At 55.1% G+C, this 19,482-nt stretch overlaps 1 protein-coding gene across 1 annotated transcript in view; it reads left to right on the top strand.

Annotated features, from left to right (window-relative positions):
* Nucleotides 1-16,691, top strand: part of DGAT2 (diacylglycerol O-acyltransferase 2) — a 47,734-nt gene extending 31,043 nt beyond the window's left edge. Inside the window, exons 5-8 of the mRNA XM_078880198.1 lie at nt 7,759-7,963; nt 12,912-13,092; nt 13,505-13,707; nt 16,537-16,691. Coding sequence (XP_078736324.1) covers nt 7,759-7,963; nt 12,912-13,092; nt 13,505-13,707; nt 16,537-16,691 — 744 coding nt within the window. The remainder of the gene's footprint in view (nt 1-7,758; nt 7,964-12,911; nt 13,093-13,504; nt 13,708-16,536) is intronic.
* Nucleotides 16,692-19,482: the final 2,791 nt, after the last annotated feature.

Below are 19,482 nucleotides of genomic sequence, written 5' to 3'. Positions count from 1 at the left end.
CGCAGTACACACACACACACACAGTACACACACACACACAGTACACACACACAGTACACACACACACAGTTGCCCCACGTGCGGACACATAGCCGCGTGCAGAGTGAATTCAAACCGCGCAGAGCGAAGCGAATGTTGGGTGCAAATATGCAGAGCGCGGAAACCGCACACACCGAACCCGCGTATAACGAGGAAGACCTCCTCCACAATGAGCCGACACCAGAGGTCGCAACCGGGTACCCGATACCCGTACCCTACCCGATACCCGGCTACCCGTACCCGGCCGGGTACGGGTAGACCGTGAGTCACTGGTGAGTAACTGTTTGTCACTCATTTCCCAACGTCTTGTCTCTTCTCAATTCAAGTTCCTAGAATCAACCCACCCGCGCCTGCAACATGTCTTCATCCCAGAGGTCGCAATCAGGTACCCGATACCCGTACCTTACCCGTACGGGTACGGCCGGGTACGGGTACCCGTTTGCGACCCTGGTGCGGCCGGGTACGGGTAAGGAATCAAAACCCGTTTGCGACCTCTGGAAGACACCGCCGAAACTCTGAGTGTCTGTGCGCCTCGCTCCCTCGCTCGCTTTCAAATGGTTCACAACAACAACAACCTTAGGTCACCAGCAAATGGCGCTCGTGCCAGGCTGGGTGCACTTTGAGGCTACCGCGTGCAGTGTCGAAGGCTCGCTGGGCAGGAGAAGAGTCACGGGACAGACCCAGGTGGTGCCATGGGTTTACTGATTGAGATGACCGAGACGACTAGCTGATGCACCACCTGTGCCCCCTACTGTGCCAACTTGCTGTGCTTTAGCCACCCGGCGCTCCGCTCGTTGTTGTGAGCGTCGCTCCGCCCCCTCCGTTGTTGCTGGAGGGCGACTGCCTCCAACTGCCCAGTAGCGTCCTTCACGAGCCTCCTCCACAGAGGCCGATCTTGACACCGCTGGTACCAGTCATTGGCAAGTCCACCCAGCTCCACGTCCTCCTGTACCACATCACTCCATCTCTTCTCTAGCCCGTGCCGTGCCCACCTCCGCCCTCCGCTGTTGCTGGAGGGCGACTGCCTCCACCAACTGCCCAGCAGCAGCGTCCTTCACGAGCCTCCTCCTCCACCTCCACCACCACCAGAGGCTGATCTTGATACCGCCAGTATCGGCAAGTCCACTCGGCTCCACAATCCTTAGCTCCATCTCCTCTCGAGCCGTCCTGCGCCCGTTTGGCGACCCCACGCCTCTCTTCGGCCAAGAGAGAAGCTGCTTGGGGCGTGCGGTGGTTTGGGCATGCCGGGCTACGTGGTTCACCGTGGCCATGTCAGAGACACAACGCTCGCCGCATTGCAGGCCAGGTTCACTCGTCGTAGATGGGATCAATGATTCAGGAAAGCGACATCAGTAAGAGGTTTTTACCCTTTTATCTGCCACCAAAACTGACACGTTTATACAAGGGATCTTGTTTGCAATAACCACAACACAGGCAGTCAATGCAAACAAAAAGAGACCACTCTGATAATGATATGCACTCTCCTTGTGGTTATTGCAAACATGATCCCTTGCATAAAGGTGTCAGTTTTGGTGCCAGATAAAAGGGTAAAAACCTATTACTGTATCTTGCTACTGGCAAAGGAGGTCTCATAATGACAGAGACACCCACAATGTTAACGAAGCACAGAGGAAATACAATTTCATCCCGAAAGCCTGGAAGTAACGTGGACGTTACTTACAGCAACAACAGCAGCAGCAATACGACTCAACACGCTTTTTGTCAATAGGAATACCCCGTGTGTGTGTGGGGGGCCTTGTAGGGAGCGGTGGCGCAGCGGTTAGCGCTACGCTGCGCTACGAACCCGGCGACCCGAGTTCGATTTGACGCTCACGGCCACCAACGGCACGTGACGATTATCTGAACCGGTCCTGGGCCTCCCCTCTAGGTCGACTCGGCCTCAAATGAGTACCTGGTGCTGTTTGGGTAAACATCGCCACGGTGGGGGAGACAAAGGCGGTCGGGCGTGGTGCTGGCCACCCCACCCCCTCGTGTGCCGTGCCGGCCTTCATAGGTGCTACTCGCTAACAGCACTTGCCCCAACAGCCTGTTAAGTCTTTACGGGGGATCTTTATCTTAAGTTTAGGGAGCGTTAGTGTAGCGCGCTACGAACCCAGGGACCCGAGTTCGATTCCTGCTCGCCGAACCAATACCAGCGACGATCATCTGAACCGCTGCTGGGCCTCTCCCCCACCTAGGTCGACTCAGCCTCAAATGAGTACGCATGCCTCGACTTCGATCGCCACCAACCGTGTCGGAGGTGCGATGTGTGACCGTGCGATGCGCGAACATCGCCACTGGGGAGACAAAGGCGGCCGGAGGTGGTGGTGGTGCTAACAGCCCTTGCCCCCCCCCCGACAGGACAGTCTGTGAAGGGGCTACACGCCTTCGATGTGTTTGCGTCACGAGCTGTAAGGGAAGAGCGAGAGGAGGACGAGAAGTGAATGATTTGGGTCCAGAGCCAAACCCATTGCGAGGTTTCGGGTTCCAGAGAGGCACGGGAACACGTGGTGAGACACGCGTGTGCGCGTGTATATATATAGAGACACACACAAAGACAAAGATCCCCCGTATAGCTTTTAACAGACTGTTGGGGCAAGAGCATTCACGGTAGGCGGCCACGGCACACGAGGGGGTAGGTGGACCCCACCACGGCCGCCTTTGTCTCCCCAGTGGCGGTGTTGTCACCCTGAGGCTGAGTCGACCTAGGCGAGGCCCAGGACCGATTCAAATAATCGTCACTTGGCGTTGATGGCCGTGAGCGGGAATCGAACTCGGGGCGGCCGGGTTTGTAGCTCGGCGTCGCTAACCGCTGCACCACCGCTCCCCGCAATGGAGGCACAGCGGCAATGCACCTCAGTCGCCACGAAGCGGCTGTGGCGTCACCGCGGCTCGCTGTGCCAGGCTAGGTGCACTTTAAGGCCACGTGGAGGCTCGCTGCTGGCAGGAGGTCACGGCACAGACCCAGGTGGTGCCATGGGATAATTGACGACTGGCAGATGCGCCACCCATTGCTCCGATCCTGCGCCAATTCGATGCGATTTTTAGTGCGCTTGGCGCTCCGCTCGTTGTTGTGAGCGTCGCTCCTCCGCCCTCCGTTGTTATTGGAGAGCGACTGCCTCCAACTGCCCAGTAGCAGCGTCCTTCACGAGCCTCCTCCACAGAGGCCGATCTTGACACTGCTGGTACCAGTCATCGGCAAGTCCACTCAGCTCCACGTCCTCCTGTACCACATCACTCCATCTCTTCTCTAGCCCGTGCCGCGCCCGTTTAGCCCCCTCGATCCGGCCGAACAAAAGCTGTTGAGGCATGCGGTGGCTGGGCATGCGGGCTACATGACCCAGCCAACGCAGCCTTGCCTGCCGGAGGAGCTCACCGATGGGACTTTACCCAGATCTTTCAAGGATTTGTGAGCTCCTCCATACGCCCGTGCCCCATCAGCTCCATCTCTACCCCAGCCGGTGCTGTGTTTAGCTCCCCTCTATCCGGCCGAACAGAAGCTGCTTTGGGCACGCGGTGGCTGGGCATGGGGGGGGGGGGGGGCTTCGTGACCTAGCCAACACAGCCTCGCCTGCGGGGAGAAAGCACACCGATGAGAATGTGTCCAGATCTTCCAAGGATCTGTGAGCTCCTCGCACAATCCAGACTGCTGGTTAAACCCAGGATGGATCGCGGGCCAGGCCAGCCGGAATGTTTCAAATCGGCGCGCGGATGTTTCTATTAAAGATCTCCGCGTTTAGCGTGGAGACACTGAGCCTCCTGTGGAGCGACAGACCAGGTAGCTTCGAGTGATTCCGAGTGACAACGCTGTTGCAAAACCGGTGCTGATCGTGAGCACACCGCCATGGCACGGAAACTTCTTCACGCTTTCCACAACTGCCCCCCCCCCCGTCCATCAAGTCGTGAGCAGGAGGAGAGCGATTGATGACATCAAGTGCCCAGGCAGGGGCTGATGGTAAAACCTCTTGAGTGGCACGCTCCGGGCTCAGCGGCAGCGTCTCCAACTCCTTCTCGGAGTGAGCAGCAATCAGCGGATCATCGGCGTAACATGGCACGGTTGTTGATAATCAACGGTTTTGAGTTTAGATCGCGTTATTTATAAATGTGTCGTAACCCTCCACCACCCGACACGGCCAATCAGTAAAACAAGTGTCACGTTGACAAAAGACAAATAGTTCACTGTTTTAGTCCACCGGTGTGTTGAAGCGTGAAACCACAACATTTACACTTTTTGAGTAGTCCGACGTTTCGCTGGTAACAGCATCGGGTGGTGGAGGGTTACGACACATTTATAAATAACGCGATCTAAACCCAAAACGTTGATTATGAATCATATTGGTCGCGAAAGCCCAAGTGTTAAATGGATCATCGGTTGACCAATAGGGAGCCACCCCTTGACGCACATTGTATCTGTACCAGAAGGGCATTCCTCCAGTACATCCATGGAAAGCATAGAGACACGCAAGCACACGGAGACTGTTGGGGCAAGTGACGTTAGCGATGTTTTGACACACCGCACTAGGCACTCATTTGAGGTTGAGTCGACCTAGGGGAGGCCCAGGACCGGTTCAGATATCCGCCACTGATGCTGACCGCGGGATTCGAACTTGGGTCCGCCGGGTTCGTGTCGCAGAGCGCTAACCGTTGCACCACCGCTCCCCACACGCAGAGACACGCATAGAGGCACACGTGTGAGTGTGTGTGTGTATAGATGCAAAGACCCCCCGTGTAGCCTAAACAGACTGTAGGGGCAAGTGCTGTTAGCGAGTAGCACCTATGAAGGTCGGTACGGCACACGAGGGGTTGGGGTTTGCCAGCATCATTCCCCGGCCGCCTTTGTCTCCCCAGTGTTTACTACGCACCGCACCAGGCACTCATTTGTGGTTGAGTCCACCTAGGGGAGGCCCAGGACCGGTTCGAATATTCGCCACTGTTAATGGCCGTGAGCCGGAGTCGAACTCGGCCGTCCAGGGTCGTGAGCGCGGTCGGTTAACCCACTACGCTACCGCTCCCCCATCAACTTAGACGCACGCACACACACACAATGTGAGTGTCGGGTTGCACACAGACAGACAAATATCTGAACATCGAGACGCACAGACAGGCAGGAGGCGGCACGGGTCGAGGCGGGGTGGGGGGGTTTTGAGGTCCAGGGTGCAAGGCGGGGGAGCGGTGGCGCAGCGGTTAGCGCTACGCCGCGCTACGAACCCCGGCGATCCGGGGTTCGATTCCCGCTCGCGGGTCAACGCCCAGCGAACCCGATCCTGGGCGTCCTCTAGGTCGACTCGGCCTCAAATGAGTACCTGGTGCGGTGCGTAAGCATGGCCACGGGGGAGACAAAGGCGGCCACGTGGTGCTGGCCACCCACCCCTCGTGCGCTGCACCGGCCTTCATAGGTGCTCGCTAACAGCTCTTGCCCCAACAGTCTGTTAAGGCTATACTGGGGTGGAGGGGTGTCTTTGTCTTTGTAGGGTGCAGGTTTCTGGGGGGGGGGGTGGTGGTAAGGGGGGTTAGGGGGGTTAGGGGGGCGGGCGGGGTTAAGGGTCAATGTTGCTCACGCTGATTGGGCGCAGATTGATTTGGCTGGGAGCAGTCTGTGATCACTTACAGACATGCAGGGGGTCGCAGACGCATTGCGCCACCCATCCCTCCCCCTCCCCCCATGCCACCACGCTACCCCTGCCACGTGTCTCACACCCACATGGTCATGACCCCTGGAGCGCGTTGATTATGTCTCTGTGTTAGTGTGTCAGTGTGTCTGTGTGTGTGTGTGTCTGTGTGTGAGTGTGTCAGTGTGTGTGTCAATGTGTCAGTGTGTGTGTATGTATGTCAGTGTCAGTGTGTGTGTGTATGTATGTCAGTGTGTGTGGGTCTGCCCCGTGACCTCCTGCCAGCGGGCGTTCGACACTTCACGTGGCCTCAAGGTGCACTTGGCCTGGCACAAGCGTCGTGGTGACGTCACCGCCACTTAGTGGCGAATGGCGGTTGTTGTAGTTGTTGTGTGTGTATGTATGTCAGTGTGTGTGTGTGTCAATTTGTCTTTGTGTGTGTTGGAGGCAGTCGCCCTCCAACAACAACAGAGGGCACAGGAGCGACGCTCACAACAACGAGCAGAGCCCCGGGCGGTTAAAATGAAAACAAATTGGCACAGTAGGGGGTACAGCTGGTGGTGCATCTGCCATTCACTTCAGTCAGTCACCCCATGGCACCTGCTGGGTCTGTCCCGTGACCTCCTCGTGCACCTAGCCTGGCACAGCAGTCACCCCATAGCACCTGCTAGGTCTGTCCCGTGACCTCCTCCTGCCTTCGACACTTCACGTGGCCCCAACGTGCACCTAACCTGGCACAGGCGCCGTGGTGACGTCACCATCACTTAGTGGCGAATGGCAGTTGTATTGATATGTTAATGTGTAGGTGTGTGTTAATGCGTGTGTCTGTGTATAAATGCGTGTGTCTGTGTATGTATGTTGATGTGTGCGTGTGTATGTATGTCAATACGTGTGTGTGTGTGTTAATGTGTGCGAACCGGGTTCGATACAGGAACAGACTACAGAGATTCATCTTCTTGGTTCTTTCGGTAAAGTCACGTAGAAGGGAAGTAATAAAATAATAAAAATAAAACATAATAAAACAATTCTCACGACGTTTCGGCCACAACGCAAGCAGCCATCCTCAGGCGAAGAATGAAACACCCCAAGCTTGGAGCGTATATTTAAGCTGGGTTAGAGGGGGGGGAGGTGGGAAGAAGAGCGCCTAAACAAAATAATTTGCATATCAAGAGGAATTCAGCATATGGATTTTCCATATTTTCCATATGCTGAATTCCTCTTGATATGCAAATTATTTTGTTTAGGCGCTCTTCTTCCCACCTCCCCCCCCTCTAACCCAGCTTAAATATACGCTCCAAGCTTGGGGTGTTTCATTCTTCGCCTGAGGATGGCTGCTTGCGTTGTGGCCGAAACGTCGTGAGAATTGTTTTATTATGTTTTATTTTTATTATTTTATTACTTCCCTTCTACGTGACTTTACCGAAAGAACCAAGAAGATGAATCCCTGCAGTCACGAAAGCTTTAAATCGAAATTTAGACTACAGAGACTGAAATAGACACAGATACCCATAGAGACTCACAGAGATACAGAGACCCATAGAGACTGAAATAGACACAGAGACCCACCGAGACTCCGACAGATACAGAGACCCATAGAGACTCCGTGAGATGCAGAGACCCACCGAGACCCACCGAGACCCATAGAGACCCACAGAGACTCCGTGAGATACAGAGACCCATAGAGACCCACAGAGACTCATAGAGACCCGTGAGATACAGAGACCCATAGAGACCCATAGAGACTCCGTGAGATGCAGAGAGACCCATAGAGACCAACAGAGACCCATAGAGACCCACAGAGACTCCGTGAGATACAGAGACCCACAGAGACCCACAGAGACCCATAGAGACCCACAGAGACTCCGTGAGATACAGAGACCCATAGAGACTCCGTGAGATACAGAGACCCATAGAGACTCCGTGAGATACAGAGACCCACAGAGACTCAAAGAGATGCAAGGCACGGCCTTGACCTGTGACCTCGACTTTGACCTGTTACCTCGCCCTCGACCTGTGACCTCGCCCTCGACCTGTGACCTCGCCCTGTGACCTCACCCTGTGACCTCGCCCTTGACCTGTGACCTCGCCCTGTGCCCGTGACCCTTGGCAGCTGGTCAAGACGTGCGATCTGAGTCCGTCACGCAACTTTGTGATTGGCTACCACCCCCACGGGGTGATGTGCATTGGGGCGTTCATCAACTTCTGCACGGAGGCAACGGGTTTCGCGCAACTGTTCCCCGGGATACACCCTTACGTGGCAACTCTCGCCGGCAACTTCCGGATCCCACTCTACCGGGAGTATCTCATGGCGGGCTGTGAGTACATTTACTTTTATATTTGTGTGTGTGTGTGATGTACGATGGTGCTGATGATGATGAGGATCGTGATTGCATGCAGAACTTGCGTAGAGATACGTAGAGTTGCACAGAGAGATGTAGAGTTACACAGAGATCCGTAGAGTTGCACAGAGATCCGTAGAGTTCCACAGAGATCCGTAGAGTTACACAGAGATCCATAGAGTTACATAGAGACCCATAGAGTTGCACAGAGATCCGTAGAGTTACACAGAGATTCATAGAGTTACACAGAGATCCATAGAGTTACACAGAGATCCGTAGAGTTCCACAGAGATCCATAGAGTTACACAGAGATCCGTAGAGTTGCACAGAGATTCATAGAGTTGCACAGAGATTCATAGAGTTACACAGAGATCCATAGAGTTACACAGAGATCCATGGAGTTACACAGAGACCCATAGAGTTACACGGAGACCCATAGAGTTACACGGAGATCCATAGAGTTACACGGAGATCCATAGAGTTACACGGAGATCCATAGAGTTACACAGAGACCCATAGAGTTACACAGAGACCCATAGAGTTACACAGAGACCCATAGAGTTACACAGAGATCCATAGAGTTACACAGAGACCCATAGAGTTACACAGAGACCCATAGAGTTACATAGAGATCCATAGAGTTACACAGAGATCCATAGAGTTACACAGAGATCCATAGAGTTACACAGAGATCCATAGAGTTACACAGAGATCCATAGAGTCACACAGAGATCCATAGAGTTACACAGAGACCCATAGAGTTACACAGAGATCCATAGAGTTACACAGAGATCCATAGAGTTACACAGAGATCCATAGAGTTACACAGAGATCCATAGAGTTACACAGAGATTCATAGAGTTGCACAGAGACCCATAGAGTGACACAGAGATCCATAGAGTCACACACAGATCCATAGAGTCACACAGAAATCCATAGAGTTACACAGAGATCCATAGAGTTACACAGAGATCCATAGAGTCACACAGAGATCCATAGAGTCACACAGAGATCCATAGAGTCACACAGAGATCCATAGAGTCGCACAGAGATCCATAGAGTTACACAGAGATCCATAGAGTTACACAGAGATCCATAGAGTTACACAGAGATCCATAGAGTTGCACAGAGATCCATATAGTTGCACAGAGATCCATAGAGTTACACAGAGATCCATAGAGTTACACAGAGATCCATAGAGTTGCACAGAGATCCATAGAGTTACACAGACATCCATAGAGTTACACAGAGATTCATAGAGTTACACAGAGATCCATAGAGTTACACAGAGATCCATAGAGTTACACAGAGATCCATAGAGTTACACAGAGATCCATAGAGTTACACAGAGATCCATAGAGTTACACAGAGATTCATAGAGTTACACAGAGATCCATAGAGTTACACAGAGATCCATAGAGTTACACAGAGATCCATAGAGTTACACAGAGATCCATAGAGTTACACAGAGATTCATAGAGTTACACAGAGATCCATAGAGTTACACAGAGATTCATAGAGTTACACAGAGATCCATAGAGTTACACAGAGATCCATAGAGTTACACAGAGATCCATAGAGTTACACAGAGATTCATAGAGTTACACAGAGATTCATGGAGTTACACAGAGATCCATAGAGTTACACAGAGATTCATAGAGTTACACAGAGATTCATGGAGTTACACAGAGATTCATGGAGTTACACAGAGATTCATGGAGTTACACAGAGATCCATAGAGTTACACAGAGATCCATAGAGTTACACAGAGATTCATAGAGTTACACAGAGATCCATAGAGTTACACAGAGATTCATAGAGTTACACAGAGATTCATGGAGTTACACAGAGATCCATAGAGTTACACAGAGATTCATAGAGTTACACAGAGATCCATGGAGTTACACAGAGATCCATAGAGTTACACAGAGATTCATAGAGTTACACAGAGATTCATGGAGTTGCACAGAGATCCATAGAGTTGCACAGCAGTATCGCCACCACCAGCATCGTCAGCAGCATATCATCACGGCCGACCCACCGTCACCCACCGTCACCACCCCAACTCCGAGCCCAGCGTGGGCGAGGCGCGCCCCCTCGCGTTCGTTCACCCAGCCCACACCGTCACATCTCACACACACACAGATCACACACACACAGATCACACACACACATCTCACACACACAGAGATCACTCACACATCTCACACACACACACACACAGCTCACACACACAGATCACACACACACACACACAGATCACACACACACACACACATCTCACACACACACACATCTCACACACACACACACAGATCACACACACACACACATCTCACACACACACACACAGATCACACACACACACACATCTCACACACACACAGATCACACACACACACACACAGATCACACACACACACAGATCACACATACACACACATCTTACACACACACACACAGATCACACACACACACACAGATCACTCACACATCTCACACACACACACACAGAGATCACTCACACACACACACATCTCACACACACACACACACAGATCACACACACACACACACAGATCACACACACACACAGAGATCACACACACACACACAAAGATCACTCACACATCACACACACACACAGAGATCACTCACACACACACATCTCACACACAAAGATCACACACACACAGAGATCACACACACACACATCTCACACACACACACACAGATCACTCGCACACACACATCTCACACACAAAGATCACACACACACAGAGAGATCACACACACACACAGATCACTCACACACACACACACAAAGATCACTCACACATCTCACACACACACACAAATATCACACGCACACACACAAAGATCACACACACACACAAAGATCACACGCACACACAAAGATATCTCACACACAAAGATCTGACACACACACACACAGATCACTCACACACACACAAAGATCACTCACACACAAAGATCTGACACACACACACACAGATCACTCACACACACACAAAGATATCTCACACACAAAGATCTGACACACACACACACAAAGATCGCACACACACAAAGATCACACGCACACACAAATATATCTCACACACAAAGATCTGACACACACACACACAAAGATCTCACACACACAAAGATCTCACACACACAAAGATCTGACACACACACACACACAAAGATATCACACACACAAAGATCTCACACACACACACACAAAGATCTCACACACACACAAGATCTGATACACACAAAGATCTGACACACACACACACAAAGATCACACACACACACAAAGACCACACACACACACACAAAGATCTCACACACAAACACAAAGATCTGACACACACACACACACAAAGATCACACACACACACAAAGACCACACACACACACACAAAGATCTCACACACAAACACAAAGATCTGACACACACACACACAAAGATCTCACACACACAAAGATCTCACACACACAAAGATCTGACACACACACACACACACAAAGATATCACACACACAAAGATCTCACACACACACAAAGATCTCACACACACACAAGATCTGATACACACAAAGATCTGACACACACACACACGCAAAGATCACACACACACACAAAGATCTCACACACACACACAAAGATCTGACACACACACACACAAAGATCTCACACACACAAAGATCTGAGACACACACACAACAATCCATCTGACACACCGTTGGGCCAAGCGCTGTTAGCGAGTAGCACCTGTGAAGGCTACCGGCACTGCGGCACACGAGTGCGTGGGTTGTCAACACCACGCCCGGCCGCCTTTGTCTCCCCGCTCGTGATGTTTACACAGCGCACCAGGAACTCATTTGTCCCCCCCGTGTCCCCCCCGTGTACCCCCCGTGCCCCCCCCGTGCCCCCCCCGTGTCTCCCCCGTGTCCCCCCCCGTGTCCCCCCCCCGTGCCCCCCCCATGTCTCCCCCCGTGCCCCCCCGTGTCTCCCCCGTGTACCCCCCGTGCCCCCCCCGTGCCCCCCCCGTGTCTCCCCCGTGTCCCCCCCCGTGTCCCCCCCCCGTGCCCCCCCCATGTCTCCCCCCGTGCCCCCCCCGTGTCTCCCCCGTGTCTCCCCCGTGTCCCCCCCCGTGTCTCCCCCCGTGTCTCCCCCCGTGCCCCCCCCGTGTCTCTCCCGTGTCCCCCCCGTGCCCCCCCCCCTCGTGTCCCTCCCCGTGCCCCCCCCCCGTGTCTCTCCCGTGCCCCCCCCCCGTGTCTCCCCCCGTGCCCCCCCCGTGCCCCCCCCGTGTCCCTCTCGTGTCCCCCCGTGTCCCCCCCCCGTGTCTCTCCCGTGCCCCCCCCCGTGTCTCTCCCGTGCCCCCCCCCCGTGTCTCCCCCTGTGCCCCCCCCGTGCCCCCCCCGTGTCCCTCTCGTGTCCCCCCGTGTCCCCCCTCCGTGTCCCCCCCCCCGTGCCCCCCCCCGTGCCCCCCCCGTGTCCCTCCCGTGTCCCCCCGTGCCCCCCCTTCCCCACCCCGTGCCCCCCCCGTGCCCCCCCTTCCCCACCCCGTGCCCCCCCCCGTGCCCCCCCTCCGTGCCCTCCCCGTGTCTCCCACGTGTCCCTCCCCGTGTCTCCCCCCCCGTGTCTCCCCAGTGTTCCCCCCCTCCGTATCCCCTCTTGCCCCCCCGTGTCTCCCCCCGTATCCCCCCCCCCGTGCCCCCCCTCCGTGCCCTCCCCGTGCCCCCCCCGTGTCTCCCACGTGTCCCTCCCCGTGTCTCCCCCCCCGTGTCTCCCCAGTGTTCCCCCCCTCCGTATCCCCTCTTGCCCCCCCGTGTCTCTCCCCGTGCCCCCCCTTGCCCACCCCGTGCCCCCACCCCCGTGCCCCCCCCTTGCCCCCCCCCGTGCCCCTCAGGCCTGTGCCCGGTGAGTCGTGGCGCGATCGACCACCTGCTGTCTCGCGGCGGCTCCCCGGGCAAGGCCGTGGTGATCGTGGTGGGGGGCGCCGCCGAGTCTCTGCAGGGCGGGGCCCACGGGGACTGCCGCGTGGTGCTCAAGGGGCGCAAGGGCTTCGTGCGGATCGCTCTGCAGCAGGGGTACGTGCGGGGGGGGGGGGTACGTGGTGGGGGTGGGGGGTGGTGGGGGGGCACGTGGTGGGGGGAGGGTGTACGTGGGGGGGGGGGGTACGTGGTGGGGGGTGGTTGGGGGCACGTGGTAGGGGGTGTGGGGGTGGGGTACGTGGTGGGGGAGGGGGGTACGTGGTGGGGGGGACACGTGGTGGGGGGGTGGTGGAGGGTAGGGAAAGGCAGGAGTCGGGGAGACACGCAGAGACACACAGAGACGCACAGAGACACACGCAGAGACACGCAGAGAGACGTGGGGGAGACACGGGGAGACACAACAACAACAACCCCTCTTCGTTGACGAATACTTCCGTCACAAACTGGGGGATCCTACTTCCCTCTCCCCCCCACTCCCCCCCTGCCCTCCCCCCGCCCCCCCCGTCAGGGCTGACCTGGTCCCCGTGTACTCGTTCGGCGAGGGTGCCACCTTCAAGCAGCTGGTGTTCGCCGAGGGCACGTGGAAGCGCCGCGCCCAGGTGGCCTTCCAGAAGGCCATGGGGTTCGCGCCCTGCATCTTCCACGGCAGGGCGCTCCTCAGCCCCGACTCGTGGGGCGTCCTGCCCCTCCCCACGCCCATCCTCACCGTGGGTAAGTGGCGCCGCACGGACCGCTCGCTCACTCGCCCACTCACCCAGCCACCCACCCACCCACTAACCCACACACTCACCCAGCCACCCACCCACCCACCAACTCACCCAGCCACCCGCCCACCCACTCACTCGCCCACCCACTCACTCACCCAGCCACCCACCCACCAACTCACTCACCCAGCCACCCACCTACCCACTAACCCACCCACCCACCAACTTACTCACCCAGCCACCCACCCACCCACCAACTCACTCACCCAGCCACCCACCCACCCACCAACTCACTCACCCAGCCACCCGCCCACCCACTCACTCGCCCACCCACTCACTCACCCAGCCACCCACCCACCAACTCACTCACCCAGCCACCCGCCCACCCACTCACCCGCCCACCCACTCATCCAGCCACCCACCCACCCGCCCACCCACCCGCCCACACACTCACCCAGCCACCCACCCACCCACCAACTCACTCACCCAGCCACCCGCCCACCCACTCACTCGCCCACCCACTCACTCACCCAGCCACCCACCCACCAACTCACTCACCCAGCCACCCGCACACCCACTCACTCGCTCACCCACTCACCGAGCCACCCACCCACCCGCCCACACACTCACCCACCCACCAACTCGCCCACCCACTCACTCGCCTGCCCACCCACTCACTCGCCCACACACCCACTCACTCGCCCACACACCCACTCACTCGCCCACCCACTCACTCGCCCACACACCCACCCACCCACCCACACACTCACCCACCCACCAACTCGCCCACCCACTCACTCGCCTGCCCACACACTCACTCACCCACCCACTCACTCGCCCACCCACCCACTCACTCGCCCACCAACTCACTCGCCCACACACTCACCCACACACCCACCCACCCAGCCACCCGCCCACCCACTCACTCGCCCACCCACTCACTCACCCAGCCACCCACCCACCCACCCACCAACTCACTCACCCAGCCACCCGCCCACCCACTCACTCGCCCACCCACTCGCCCAGCCACCCACCCACCCGCCCACACACTCACCCACCCACCAACTCGCCCACCCACTCACTCGCCTGCCCACACACTCACTCACCCACCCACTCACTCGCCCACCCACCCACTCACTCGCCCACCCACTCACTCGCCCACACACCCACCCACCCGCCCACACACCCACCCACCCGCCCACACACTCACCCACACACTCACCCACCCACCCACCAACTCACTCACCCAGCCACCCGCCCACCCACTCACTCGCCCATCCACTCACTCACCCAGCCACCCACCCACCCACCAACTCACTCACCCAGCCACCCGCCCACCCACTCACTCGCCCACCCACTCACTCGCCCACCCACTCACTCACTCACCCAGCCACCCACCCACCAACTCACTCACCCAGCCACCCGCCCACACACTCACCCACCCACCAACTCGCCCACCCACTCACTCGCCCGCCCACCCACTCACTCGCCCACCCACTCATTCACCCACCCACCCACTCACTCGCCCACACACCCACCCACCCGCCCACACACTCACCCACCCACCAACTCACTCACCCAGCCACCCACCCACCCACTCACTCGCCCACCCACTCACTCGCCCACCCACTCACTCGCCCACCCACGCACTCGCCCACCCACTCACTCGCCCACCCACTCACTCGCCCACTCACTCGCCCACCCACCCACACACCCACCCACTCACTCGCCCACTCACCCACACATCCACACACACATGCACCCACCCATCCATTCACTCACCCACCCACCCACTCACTTACCCACCCACCGAATCACCCATATATACACCTACCTACCCACGCACTCACCCACGCACTCACCCATCCACTCACCCACCCACTCACCCACCCATTCATCCACTCACCCATCCACTCACAAACTCACTCACCCACCCAGTCACCCACTCACCCATCCACTCACCAACTCACTCACCCACCCAGTCACCCACTCACCCATCCACTCACCAACTCACTCACCCACCCAGTCACCCACCCAGTCACCCACCCAGTCACCCACTCACTCACCCACGTACCCACCCACTCACTCACCCACTCACTCACCCATCCACCCACTCACTCACCCGCTCACTCACCCACGTACCCACCCATTCATCCACTCACCCATCCACTCACCAACCCACTCACCCACCCAGTCACCCACTCACCCATCCACTCACCAACTCACTCACCCACCCAGTCACCCACCCACTCACCCACTCACTCACCCACCCAGTCATCCACTCACCCATCCACTCACCAACCCACTCACCCACCCAGTCACCCACCCAGTCACCCACTCACTCACCCACGTACCCACCCACTCACTCACCCACTCACTCACCCATCCACTCACTCACCCGCTCACTCACCCACGTACCCACCCATTCATCCACTCACCCATCCACTCACCAACCCACTCACCCACCCAGTCACCCACTCACCCATCCACTCACCAACTCACTCACCCACCCAGTCACCCACCCACTCACCCACTCACTCACCCACCCAGTCACCCACTCACCCATCCACTCACCAACCCACTCACCCACCCAGTCACCCACCCAGTCACCCACTTACTCACCCACGTACCCACCCACTCACTCACCCACTCACTCACCCATCCACCCACTCACTCACCCACTGAAACTCCCACTTACAAACCCTCACACCGATGTTCCTTCTCCCCTCCCCCCCCATCACCGCCACCCCCTCTGCCCCCCCCTGCCCCCTCTGCCCCCCCGTTGCCCCCTCTGCCCCCTCTGCCCCCCCCCCCCCGTTGCCCCCCTGCCCCCCAGTGGGGGAGCCCATCACGGTCCCCCACATCCCGGAGCCCACGGCCGAGGACGTGGACCGCTACCACGCGCTGTACGTGAGCGGCCTGCAGCGCGTGTTCAACTCGCACAAGGCGGCGTACGGCCTCGCCGAGACTGACACCCTCATCATTCAGTGACTGACACACACCGTGACACACGCAGTGACTGACACAGTGACTGACACACACAGTGACACACACAGTGACACAGTGACACACAGTGACACACACAGTGACACACACACTGACACACACAGTGACACACACACACAGTGACACTCACACAGTGACACACACACAGTGACACACACACTGACACACACACTGACACACACAGTGACACACACACAGTGACACACACACACAGTGATACACACACAGTGACACACACTCAGTGACACCCTCATCATTCAGTGACACTCACAGTGACACACACAGTGACACACACAGTGACAGACACAGTGCCACACACACACAGTGCCACACACACACAGTGACACACACACACACTGACACACACACACAGTGACACACACACAGTGACACACAGTGACACACAGTGACATACACACACACAGTGACACACAGTGACTACACACAGTGACTACACACAGTGACACACACACAGTGACACACACACAGTGACACACAGTGACACACACAGTAACACACACAGTAACACACACTGACACACACAGTAACAGACACAGTGACACACACAGTAACAGACACAGTGACACACACAGTGACACACACAGTGACACAGTGACACACACACACAGTGACACACACACACAGTGACACACAAACACAGTGACACACAAACACAGTGACACACAGTGACACACACACACAGTGACACACACACAGTGACACACACACAGTGACACACACACACACAGTGACACACAGTGACACACACAGTGACACACACACACAGTGACACACACACAGTGACACACACACAGTGACACACAGTGACACACACAGTGACACACAGTGACACACACAGTGACACACACACACAGTGACACACACACACACAGTGACACACACACACACAGTGACACACAGTGACACACAGTGACACACACAGTGACACACATACAGTGACACACACACAGTGACACACACACACAGTGACACACAGTGACACACAAACACAGTGACACACACAGTGACACACACACACAGTGACACACAGTGACACACACAGTGACACACACACACAGTGACACACACACACACAGTGACACACACACACAGTGACACACAGTGACACACAAACACAGTGACACACACAGTGACACACACACACAGTGACACACACACACACAGTGACACACACACACACAGTGACACACACAGTGACACACACACACACAGTGACACACAGTGACACACACAGTGACACACACAGTGACGTCCTTCAAGTGGTGAAGGTCGGGTGTGGCAAGGGGCCGTCCATAAATGACGTCACGCACCTAGGAGGGGGGGGGGTCAGACATTTGTGACGATGGGGGGGGGAGGTGTTTGAGAAATGTGACGTCATATCAAAATGCACAACTTTGAATAAATATCGAATTTCGATTTAAAGCTTTCGTGACTGCAGGGATTCATCTTCTTGGTTCTTTCGGTAATAATAAAAAATGAAACATAATAAAATAATTCTCACTGAGAATTATTTTATTATGTTTTATATAATAAAATAATTCTCACTGAGAATTATTTTATTATGTTTTATTTCAGTGAGAATTATTTTATGTTTTATTTCTATTATTTTATTATTTCCCTTCTACGTGACTTTACCAAAAGAACCAAGAATAGAAATATCGAATTGTTATATCAACAATAATTTTTTATTAATTTTCATGATTAACTATTTGATTTATTTAAATTTACTAAGGTCCCCTATTATTTCTTCCATGAAGGAGAATCTGTGTCTCCATGGGAGAATGGAGAAGCATAAATTTAGATTTTTTTTTAATGATTGTTATTAAACATTTTGATTCTAATTATTCTACCAGGGATTTTCATTCTGTGGAATGAATTTGTGATTGTTATAATTGTACTCTACATTTTGACACGTTCTACTACAACGTTTCACGTAGTTTTTAAAATAGTTATAATTACTTTTAAAATGTAATAATTATAAGATCATTTCAATATCATATTCTGAACATCTGCAGTTTTAGTTGAATATTTTCAAGTGAATTTTATGCTAAATTTCAGCTTTCCAACGCCTCCTTTTTAGAAATGTTTTCTCCTACAACATCAGAGTGCAGTGCCACATTAAATACGCACTACAATGACAATAGTTTAAAGCGATTTAAAGCATGTTTTTTTTTTTTGGGTGGTGGTGGGGGGGGGCAGAGCTTTGTGACGTCAAATTTGAGGGGGGAGGGGAGGGGGGGTCTAACTTTTTGTGACGCCGTGTGACGAGGGGTAAGGGGGGGGTCAAAAATCGTCCAAAATCACGTGACGTCATTTATGGACGGTCCCAAATTGGCCACGTGCTCCCGGCCGCCTTTGTCTCTCCCCCCCCCCCCCGTTACTATTGTTCACCAACGGGGTCGAGCCTGTTCACCATGTGGTGCAGCAGCCATAGCAGCAGCAGCAGCAAAATTGAGAGAGATCAAAACGAATATTAAACGTTCGGATAGTCACAGACTTAGTAGCCCTGCTTTGGAAGCGAATCGCCAAACGATGCATTTGATCTGCTTGGTTCTTTCGGTAAAGTCGCGTAGAAGGAAAATAATAAAATAATAATAAAAATAAAACATAAAATAATTCTCACGACGTTTCGGCCACAACGCAAGCAGCCGTCTTCAGGTGGAGAACAGGTCTGTCGAGAAGGCAGACAGCTTGCGACGTGCTACTCGACAGGCCTGTTCTCCACCTGAAGACGGCTGCTTGCGTTGTGGCCGAA

The sequence above is a fragment of the Lampetra fluviatilis genome, chromosome 56 (assembly GCF_964198595.1).
Source record: "Lampetra fluviatilis chromosome 56, kcLamFluv1.1, whole genome shotgun sequence".
Classification (NCBI taxonomy): Eukaryota; Metazoa; Chordata; class Hyperoartia; order Petromyzontiformes; family Petromyzontidae; genus Lampetra; species Lampetra fluviatilis.
Note: the sequence above shows the minus strand (reverse complement) of the source record. Positions and strands in the feature narration are given on the sequence as shown.